Genomic DNA, 11,439 nt, shown 5'->3' with positions numbered 1-11,439 from the left:
ATAGATATTATAGCTAACAGTATCGTTGGAGATGCTGTTATTGGAAAATTGACTCCACTGCCACACTTTGTTCAAACCTTTGTTTTTAAACTATCTGAAAAATAATGCTACAAATTCGAATAAAAATAAAAAAAACTTCTTAAAATGACAGGTGTTTTTTTATTAGTGAAATTTGTATTAATACTGAGAAATCTATTTTATTTAAAAATAGATATTCAAAAATATAATAATAATTTATCATTGGGGACGGGTTCAGAAACGGTTTGTGGGAACTAGGAACCTCCCAATTCTCTTATCCGACCCATTCTTTACTTGTCGTATCCATACTCATCTACCCCCTTCAATTATCTCTACCCACCATCCTTATTTTCTGCCCACATTAATTACTATATAATTAATATCGTGTATTATGGACGTCAAATCTTCAAGCAAGAACAGTCAAATATTCGTTATATTTCATCTAACATTCACAAATCTTACTACTCCATAAATCTCTGACAATCTGACGTTGTTGAGTTTTTCGGAAGAATGCATAATAAAAATGTTATGAATATATATATAAAATAATTTATTATTCAACAAAGGATTGCGGCGCAATTTATTGATTGCTTCACTCGTAGACTCTCTTTATTATTTTTAATAAATTACATTTTAACATTTAAGAAAAAAGAAATAGAAGAGTAATGATGGGATGATAATGGTAAGGTGACATTACCGGATGTTATGCTGGAGTCTATTATATTTAATTAATGATTTAAATTTTAACATGTCACATAGAATGTGTTTTGAAAATAAATCAGTAGCTTTGGTTTATGGGGCCGATTCGGTTAAGAGATTTTATATACTGTAACCAACAACTTCTAAATGTTAAAATGAAAAAATGAACGATCACGATATCAAAAAACAAATGATACCAAAATTCACTAACATTGAGGGTAGACAATGTTCACTGTTGCTAGAGTTAAGTGAGAATTAATCGCCTTGACACAATTTATGTAAACGGACACACGTACGAAAAATCGTTTATCAAAAAAACAACGTAAATTGGTGGTATTGATTTTAAAAATGATGTCTACTGAACTTTGTGGACAAGTGTCTAAGGAAGTTGTTACAAGATTTCAATCATTCTGTGCAAGTATTGAAATAAGGTACATATTGATCTGTATCAGTATGAGTGTGTCATGCAATATGAATAAAAAAATAAGCATAGCAAATGTCTGCACTGTTGACAGTTAATGTGAGATATGGCAGCAGTATCGGATAGAGTTAAAACCCATTCAGATCTTTCCAATTCTCTTGACATAAGCACTCAAAACTGAATCCTATTCATTTTCTTTGGATTTTTCATATTCGGTAAGAATTCCCTGTTTATTTCTTCTTTTATTACTCCTATATTTTGTCTTTGTCAACTCTCTTTGAATTGACGCCAACTTTTACGTGCTATATATAACTCCAGTCCAGATACTTCTTTTCTTCATCTTCTTCCTGCAAGTGGGCTGTCTCCTGTTTTCATGTCCAGTTCAAGATTTCTCCTTTCCAGGTCTTTTAACACATCTTGCTATTTTTCAGTTTTGGTTAAACTGTATGAAATTCTAGGCTTTTAGCCATTTATTAGTCTATATGCCTGTCTGTTCATGATTTTGTTTGTGTTTTGAAATCTATTTGGTTTGTGTAACACCTGCTGTTAAAACTTATATATACTTTCTCAGAACCTTTTTGGTTTCATGATACTTTGTACTTGCCTGGTGCAAAGTTTTATGGTATTTTCATTTCTTGACCACACATTTTTATTCCTTATATACTGTTTATACCATAAAAGGCACAGCTTGGTTTGAAATTTTCTTGTTATCAGCTGAAATTTGGGTTCTTGGTAAAGATGGAAACATGGGCATTCTTGAATTTTATAGGGATTTGTTTGATATTCCTCTTTCAGCCTAAAAGTAGTATGGCTAGTGTTCAGAAAAAGGGTAGTGTTCCATTAGGTTTTCGAGGGGATCAAATGCTTTGGATTGATAATAATGGGGTGAGTCTGTTATCCAACAATTCAGATTTCGGGTTTGGGTTCATCACTACTGAAGATGTTACTTTGTTTGTATTAGGTATTGTTCATTTAAGAAGTTCTACAACTGTTTGGTCTGCCAATAGAGACAGTCCAGTTAGAAACAATGATTACTTTGTGTTTAATGAGAGCGGTGATGCTTATTTACAGAGTGGTAAGTCTATAATATGGTCTACAAACACTGCCAAAAAAGGAGTTTCTGTTATGGAATTGCAGAACTCGGGAAATCTTGTTTTAGTTGCAGATGATGGTAGTACAGTTTGGCAGAGCTTTAACCATCCGGCTGATACTCTATTGTCTAACCAGGAGTTTAGTGAAGGAATGAAACTTGTAAGCAATCGGGGGAAGAATAATTTGAGCTATTTTCTTGAAATGAAATCAGGAGATTTGCTTCTTTATGCCAATTATACAAAGCCACAACCTTACTGGTCCATGGGGCAGGATAATCGAAAAATTATTAACAAAAATGGTGCCGGTGTCACTCTTGCATCTCTTGATACCAAATCTTGGAGGTTTTTTGATAAAAATAAAGTTTTGCTTTGGCAATTCGTTTTCTCAAACAGTGATAAAAATGCCACTTGGGCTGCATCTTTGAGAGATGATGGATTTATTACATTCTACCCTCTTGAAAGTGGAAGCTCGAAAGCAAATGCCCTGCCGAAGATTCCTGCTGATTATTGCAGCAGGCCTCATTCTTGTGATCCGTATCAAATTTGTGGTACTGGCAAGAATTGTCTATGCCCTATTGCCCTTGCCTCTCAACCAAATTGCAGACCTAATGTTGCGTCCTCATGTAACGAATTGAAAGGGTCTACAGAGCTTGTAGATGCTGGAGATGGCCTTAGCTATTCTGCTCTTGGGTTTGTTTCCCCCTCTTCCAAGACAGACTTGAATGGTTGCAAAATGTCTTGCTCTAATAACTGTTCATGTCTTCTAATGTTCTTTGATAACAAGTCTGGGAATTGCTTTCTTTTTGACCATGTTGGAAGCTTGCAAAGTTCAAAAGAGAAGGGATTTATCTCGTACATAAAGATCTCAACTACTGATGCCAGTAGTGGTAATGATGGAAGCAGCAAGAAACGTGTTGTGATTGTTGTCATAATAGTCATTTTGACAACTCTTGTTATTCTTGTTCTAGTTTTTGTGGGAGTTCGTTACTTTAAAAAGTGTACTGGTATGCCTGAGTCTCCGAGAGAAAATTCAGAGGAGGATAATTTCTTAGAAAGTATATCCGGGATGCCAGTTCGTTTTAGTTACAAAGATCTTCAAGTTGCAACCAAGGACTTCTCTGCAATACTTGGGCGAGGAGGTTTCGGTTCTGTTTATGAAGGAATTCTTCCAGACGGAACCCGTTTAGCTGTGAAACAATTGGAAGGCATTGGTCAAGGTAAGAAAGAATTCCGAGCTGAAGTTAGTATCATTGGCAGCATTCACCACTTACACTTGGTGAGACTCAAAGGCTTCTGTGCAGAAGGTGCACACAGACTTCTTGCATATGAATTCATGGGAAATGGTTCACTAGAAAGATGGATCTTTAAGAAGAACAAAGAAGATATGTTGGACTGGGATACGAGATACAATATTGCAGTAGGCACGGCAAAAGGATTAGCTTATCTCCACGAGGACTGTGATGTAAAAATTGTGCATTGTGATATTAAGCCGGAAAATGTACTTCTAGATGACAACTTTCTGGCCAAAGTATCTGACTTTGGTCTTGCGAAACTAATGAGCAGAGAGCAGAGTCACGTCTTTACAACACTAAGGGGCACTAGAGGGTACCTTGCACCGGAATGGATCACTAACTATGCAATCTCCGAAAAGAGTGATGTTTATAGCTATGGAATGGTTTTACTTGAGATCATTGGAGGTAGAAAAAACTATGATGCATCAGAAACTTCAGAGAAATCACATTTCCCAACTTATGCTTTTAAGATGATGGAAGAAGGTAAATTAACAGACATTCTTGATGTAAATTTGCAACTGGCAAAAACGGACCCAAGGGTTGTAATAGCCATCAAGGTTGCGTTGTGGTGTATACAGGATGATATGTATCATAGACCATCAATGACAAAAGTAGTACAAATGCTTGAAGGGTTATCACCTGTCCCTCCACCACCAGTGTCATTGCAAATGAACTCTCGCCTGTATTCGAATTTCTACAAATCAATTAGTGAAGAGGGCACGTCTTCGGGTCCATCGGATTGTAATAGTGATGCATATCTTTCTGCAGTAAGACTTTCAGGTCCCAGATAATAAATTTGAAAAATATTTTTGATCAAGTTTAGGGTTTTCTCTTCTTTGCTTTGTATGTTGTGTTTGTATATCTGGTACATTACTCAGATCTACTATAATATTTATTTTTTTAAAATGCAAATCCTTATTTCTTTCTTAGTGCAGCAACAGGAATCATGTATCTTCCATTTACCTAATTAAAGTAGGGATTCTAGTTTTAACATTCATCTTATGCAGAGTCTTGAATCTTTTTGCATACAATGTTTTGATTTTTAGTTTTTGTGAAAGTAGGGCTGCTATATTTCGACTCCTTTGAGGAATGAGGATACACCAAGTCCATTCTCCTCCTGTACAAAAAGACAGTTTACCATATTGTGCATAATTTTCTCATGCTTGCTTCTCATATTTGATCAACTTTACCAACTACTCAACTGCTAAAGAAATTGAATAATAAAAAGAAACCAAATGATGGAGTCTCTCCAACTTTCTTTGTTTATTACCCTACTTAATATACCTGCAAAATGTTTGCTATATCAAATGTTAGATTAAAGTATATTAAAACACTTGTTCTGGACCAAAATTCTTTTTAAAATGGTTTGTTATTCAAGTCTGGTTCGGTTATAAATTTTCCTTATTTGAACACATATTCTAGGAGTTACTTGCTCTTTAATCAACTAAAATTCAAGGGGAAATAACTTTTGTTTATCAATCAATTTTTGTGAATATTAGAAGAAAGCCCCTAAACATCCTAATAATTCATTTTACTTGTATTTTTGTTTTTTGTCATTCCGATTGAGTGTAATATCCCCACCTAAAAATATAATTAGGAAAAATCAAATATTTAATACTTAATTTTGAATAGAAAATGAAATGAATTTATTTAAAAGTCGTAAATAAATATAAAAATATTTTACGTGCCTTTCAATTGAACACTTTTCTTTTTTTATTATTCTCAAAGTGCAGCTCAATTAGTCAGATAGTGCCCCTGATTAACAAAAAAATTAGATAACAATATCTACAATTTTGTAGGCCTAACAATCTATTGATCTATTCGCTATATATTTTCGCTGATAAATTTATCACTAGAAAATTTTATAAATGCAGAGATCACATCATCAATCCATGTAACCTACACAAGCTTAATATGTCATTTTTAAAATCTTAACTCTGCGAAAAATAAGTGAACCAAAAAAATTATCTAATTATTTTACGGCCTTTCAAAATTCACTCGTTCATCTTAACATCTTACTGTATAAACTATACATATAGTTTATATATATAGTCTATATATATATATATATATGGCTATTTTAATATAAACAAATTTTTTTAAAAAAAATTAGAAATTAAATAATTTTTTAAAATTATTTAGAAATATTACATATATGATATACAAATCGATCGTTGAGAGGTGAAGAAAAATACAGTGAAGTCGGATTTAGAAAAACCTTGTCATTTAATGGGAAAAATCAAATTAAAAACGAAGGTGAATGTTATGCCCAAAAATTGGTATAAACAATATTCAGATTGAGATTGATAAAATAGTCAAAATTGAGGGGGAAATGCCTAAAATTACGGAATGGATAAGGTAATTTGCCTTGCAAAAGGAAAGGAGGGATGGTTGGTAAAGTTGTGGTTACATAGCCCCATATATAAAGGGGTGCGCCCTCAGCGTAAGGGGAAGGCACGCCTTGTCACTAGGGAAAGACAGGGAGTTTCCTGATTAAATCTCCTCCTTTTGTGGGCCTTAGGGTGCGCCCTGAAGGAACAAAAGGCTTTGTGAAGACTTTAAACAGGATTGCTTGGCCAAGTTCTTTGGAAGATTCAAGGAAGACGGAGATTATTATTACTAACCTATTTGATGCAGGTACTCTATTGAACTACTCCTTCCTGTAGCACATCTACAGGAAAGGCGGTGTCCGTGGTCAGATACCTCCAGGGGTATGCCTGGACTGAAGGCCTCCTCCTGTAGTCAATGGGTGTCCTCATTGGGGATGTGGGGTGAAATCTGGTGTGTGCTTTGGGAGCTCTGTCTCTGTAGTCAACGGGTGTCCTCGTTGGAAAACTTTGGAGTATCCTGCACTTTGCACCCAAAAGCTTGGGATCACTTGTCCTGTAATCTGGTAGGGGCTCCTTATCGGGGGGCAAGGATGCGTCCAACATTTGGGGTGAACCACGACTATACCTGCGTCCGCGGACTAGAGAAACAGCTGGTAGCGGAGGGTTATCATTAGCCAGGAAGATGCCTTATCCGTGAAGTCTCGAAGCCGCGGACGAGCCTTGGGCCTTTGTGGTTGGGCCTCATCGGCGGACATTCCTAAAGCTAGTAGAAGACGGTTTCCAGTGGGTTTCCTACTGGGCCTCGGGATAAGAAATCTAAGCCCATTAGGTTTCTTGTTCCCCAAGAACTACGTGGGCTTGATTCCCTATAAATAGGGATACGTAGGTAAATTGTAAGGGGTCAGAAGCGAGAGTGCAAAGGAGCCACCACTAACCCTAAGCAATCTCAGCCCCCAATAATCACCACTACCAAACACTGTTCATCTTTTCCGACAAATACTGTTCATCGGATCCGCCGGTTACTGTTCACGTTTTCGACAAAGAACCGCCATCACAGATCTTGTTTCCGGCCACGAACCTCAAGTTTTGTTGTTACCAAATTCCTCCGTCAACAAATTGGCGCTAGAAGGAGGGGCTGATCAAGGTCTACATCTGGGAGGAAGGATGTCTCAATATCATGATGGAAGTTTTTATGATGGAAGTTCCGTAGAAGATTCTGATCATGGCTATGAATATGAACCCTACGTTCCGCCAATGACTGATCGTCCCATGCCGGACGTTGGAGGACAGCCACCTGTGCTCATCAGCAACGCCGACTTGTTGGAACAACTGTATCGCATGGGCGATGCTTTGAATGGTTTCGATTTAAGGTTGAGCACTGTGGAACGGCGCAAGGCCAGGAGGGGTCTTCGCCACAACCGAGCGGCTCATGCACCTGGAAAAGCACCCATGACTGATAGGGATGCCTCAGCCGGCCATGGCCGCACTGAAGGAGGGCGTGTGCCGATAACCCCGCGATGCCTGGACTATTCTAATGACACGTCCCCAGTCATCGAGCTAGTGGAAGAAGATGCTGATGGACGGGAAATTCTGCGGACAGACACCCGGGGAGCCACCCATCCGCACCGGTCTGGACGTAGTCTCGAGGAACGCCGACAGGCGGAGTCGATGCCGGAGAATCAGCAACGGGGCTTCGCAGCTTTGAAAGATCGCTTGGGGATCCGCTTGGGCGATGATGATTTAAGAATGGTGTTACTTGAATGGCAGAAAGAAGCTGATCGTGGAAATGTGACGCCCCATGATACAACGCGTGTGCCCCTGAATTCCCAGGAAAATCGGGAGCGGCACCGCGATCCAACGCGTGTGCCCCTGAATTCCCAGGAAAATCGGGAGCGGCACCGCGATCCAACGCGTGTGCCCCTGAATTCCCAGGAAAATCGGGAGCGGCACCGCGATCATGAGAGAGCTCATCCCCGCAGATCGCTGGATCGATATGGGCGTGGGTATGGAAAGAGGTGGAGGACGAGGTAGATATTTAGAGGGATACCGTCGCGATAATTACCGCGGTCACCTTGATTCCCGCTGGAATAACCAAGCAGATGGCTATGATTATGCGGAACATGATGATCACAGAAATGTAGGAAACTATGATCGCGGTACGGCTCGGGGCCGCGGCCAAGGTGGAGAAGAGAATCAAGGGAGAAATCAAGGACGAAATCCTGAAGTAATTGTGATACCCGAAGACGCCCAGAATACGAACCAGCAGCAAGCCCTTCCCGGAGGGAATCAAGTGGAGGTACCTCCATTACAGCCCCAAGGTCCGCAGCCTCAAATGCAGACCATTCCAGGCGTGGGAACTTTCAATGTGGGATACTTAAAAAGGCTACTTAACCACCTGGAAGGCAGGGTGACGGCCACAGCCGAAATCCCTTCGCCATTTTCGGTGGCAGTAAGAGAGGCACAGTTGTTGGCCGGGTATCGCAACACTACTAGCGATCTCCGTTTCCACGGAAACTCAGATCCGGTGGAATTCCTGGGTTGTTTTAATATAGAGATGGATGTGTACCAAGTCCCGGACTTGGCTCGATGCCGTCTCTTAGCAGCAACCTTTAGATAAAGTGCCCAGCAGTGGTTTCGAAAGCTCAGGCCAGGAGTGATCACCTCATGGGATCAGATGAAGACTCTGTTCTTAACCAAGTTCCAAGCCGCGGTGAGATACGTGCCCTCTATCACAACTCTTGCCAATATTAGGCAAAGGGAAAATAAAAGCTTGACATCGTACTTCAAAAGGTTCAACGCTGAATCTACTAGCGTGAGGGGAGCATCGGACGAAGCCTTGAAAAGCTTCTTGATCGCAGGATTAAGGGTTGGTTCGGATTTTTGGGAGCACTTGCAAGGGAAAGATCCGGCCACTCTAGCAGATGTCTTCGCTTTGGCAGAATCTTTTAAAGCCATAGAACAATCTTTGGCAGAAGTACAACCGACTTCACAGTCGAGTCAAAGAAACAAAGGAAGGAAGAGGGATAGGTCTCCAAGCCCAAGGTACCGAAGGGATAGTCGAAGCCCGGACCGGGTGAATACAGCAAGCAGAAGGAGGGGATGGAGTCCTCCCTCAAACTATGACTATAGGACAAGCCGGTACATACCTTTGGTCACATCCATCGATCATATCTACGAAGTAAACAAAAATAAAGGGCTATTTAGAAAACCTGAAGCTTTATCATCATGGCAAAGCAAAGACAAGAAAAAATATTGTGAATACCATGAATCATCTGGACATAACACGCATGAGTGTCGACATTTAAAAGATGAAATCGAAGCGCTTATCAAGGAAGGATACCTCGGAGAATGGGTAGTCAAGGAAGTAAGGAAACACAAGGATAACAGAACGAGGGAAGAAAAAAGACGAGCCCCGCGCGGGTCGAACAATGACACCCTGGAGGAAAGTAAATTTGTCAGGGATGGAAGTATCCGAACAATCTACGGGGGAGATCCCGGGATGGAATGCAGCAACCGAGGCTTGACAAGATACGCCAGGGAAGCTCGATTCAGGCCTCTCACATACATTCACAGGTTGGAAACTCGACCGCCCAAAGTGTTTAAGGGCGAGTCCATGGATATTACCTTCAGAGAAGTAGATGACCGGCGGGTACACCATCCCCACAATGATGCGCTAGTTATTTCCATCCAGATCGGAACCAAAAATGTTCACAGGGCCTTCATGGATAACGGAAGCTCGGCAAATATCCTGTACTACAACACCTTTAAGAAGATGGGACTTCCTGATCGGGACATGTCAGGAGAAGATTCGTGGGTCTATGGCTTTTCCGGCGCAGGAGTTAGAGTCATGGGATCGATTCGGCTTCCATGTACTTTGGGGGAAAGCCCGTTGTCGGTAACAAAGATGCTTGAATTTAAGGTCCTAAATCAGGAATCATCCCACAACGTGTTGCTGGGACGACCTTTTTTGCGGGAGATGAGAGTTATCATTTCGATCCACCATCTAACTATCAAATTTCCAACGCCAAATGGGGTGGGGACTATAAAGGGTTCTCAGTATGACTCTCGGGAGTGCTACATGCAAGCTATGAAAGGCTTTAGAAAAGACTCCCATGCCGAAGATAATCCGGACCTAGACCAAGAGAAAAGCATTGAGCAACCAACCGAGGAAATCCGAGTCCACTATTATGTTGAGCAAGAAGATGAGCATCCCTCCGGGTTGCCCCCAACAATGTTGTACTTGGAAGACACAATCAGAATTGAGATGTTGGAAGAGGAAGCGATGGATACCATAGTACAAAAAGATTTCCATGAGGAACGGTTAGAAGGGAGATTCGATGTCTTGTAAAGCCTCGAACAGGATGGTGCCCTTCCCTCTGAAGGAGCACCCTTATCCGTAAAACATACCAAGGAAGTTGATGCCCCTGCTATGCAAGGCGCGCCTTCTAAAGAAGTCGACACTCTTCCTAAAGGGGATGCGCCCTCTCCGCAAGACAATGAAATTCATGATTCACCTGACCTGGATCCCCGGATACCAATGCCGACGGAGAAGATGGGGCCAGCAGAAGATACAATTGAAATCCCTGTCGATGAAAAAGATCTGAGTAAAGTCTTGAGAATAGGATCCCAGTTGGCACCAAGGATGAAGGAAGGTCTCTCAATATTTCTTTTGACGAACCTTGATGTATTTGCATGGAGCCATTCCGATATGGTAGGAATTGATCCAGAGATAATGTGCCACCGACTGAATATCGACCCCAAGCATAAAGGGGTTCGACAAAAACGAAGGGCCGTAAGCGGAGAGAGAGCTATAGCCCTACCAGAGGAAGTAGAAAGGCTCCTGGATATCGGACTAATTCGGGAATCGTTCTACCCAGAATGGCTAGCAAACCCGATGTTGGTAAAAAAGCCCAATGATAAATGGAGAACATGCGTGGATTTCACCGATCTGAATAAGGCGTGCCCGAAAGATAGTTTTCCCCTACCAAGAATTGATCAGTTGGTCGACGCCACGGCAGGACATGCTTTGCTCAGCTTCATGGACGCACTCCGGGTATAACCAAATCCTTATGTATGAGCCTGACCAGGAGCACACATCTTTCATCACTGATAGAGGGCTTTACTATTATATCGGAATGCCATTTGGACTGATCAACGCCGGTGCCACTTATCAAAGATTGGTAAATAAAATGTTCAAGAAGCAGATTGGGAAGACGATGGAAGTGTACATGGATGACATGCTCGTCAAATCGAAAAGGGCGGAAGACCACATCGCCGACTTAGCTGAAATGTTTCATATTCTGAGAAAATATAGGATGAAACTAAACCCGCAGAAGTGCGTGCTCGGTGTGGAGTCGGGGAAGTTCTTGGGATTCATGGTCAATCACCGGGGGATTGAGGCTAACCCGGCAAAAATCAAAGCTCTGCTAGACATGAAATCCCCCACCAGCGTCAAACAAGTACAGAGTCTGACAAGAAGGATTGTGGCCCTAAATCGATTTGTCTCAAGGTCGTCGGATAGGTGCAAAGAATTCTTCAAGGCAATTAAAGGAAGGGGAAAGGATTTTCTGTGGACTCCTGAGTGTGCA

The 11,439-nt window shown here is 41.1% G+C and overlaps 2 protein-coding genes across 2 annotated transcripts; both read left to right on the top strand.

The window, feature by feature from the left end:
- The first annotated feature begins 1,180 nt into the window (after positions 1-1,180).
- Positions 1,181-4,518, top strand: LOC141668058 (G-type lectin S-receptor-like serine/threonine-protein kinase SD2-5). The gene is made up of 2 exons (XM_074474745.1): positions 1,181-1,353; positions 1,457-4,518. The coding sequence occupies exon 2, from the start codon at positions 1,877-1,879 to the stop codon at positions 4,310-4,312; it is 2,436 nt and encodes an 811-aa protein (XP_074330846.1). The 5' UTR covers positions 1,181-1,353; positions 1,457-1,876; the 3' UTR covers positions 4,313-4,518.
- A 4,007-nt stretch (positions 4,519-8,525) lies between these two features.
- LOC141665929 (uncharacterized) lies at positions 8,526-10,199 on the top strand. Its single transcript, XM_074471916.1, has one exon. The coding sequence runs from the start codon at positions 8,526-8,528 to the stop codon at positions 10,197-10,199; it is 1,674 nt and encodes a 557-aa protein (XP_074328017.1).
- Positions 10,200-11,439: the final 1,240 nt, after the last annotated feature.

The sequence above is a fragment of the Apium graveolens genome, chromosome 6 (genome assembly GCF_009905375.1).
Source record: "Apium graveolens cultivar Ventura chromosome 6, ASM990537v1, whole genome shotgun sequence".
Lineage (NCBI taxonomy): Eukaryota > Viridiplantae > Streptophyta > Magnoliopsida > Apiales > Apiaceae > Apium > Apium graveolens.
Note: the sequence above shows the minus strand (reverse complement) of the source record. Positions and strands in the feature narration are given on the sequence as shown.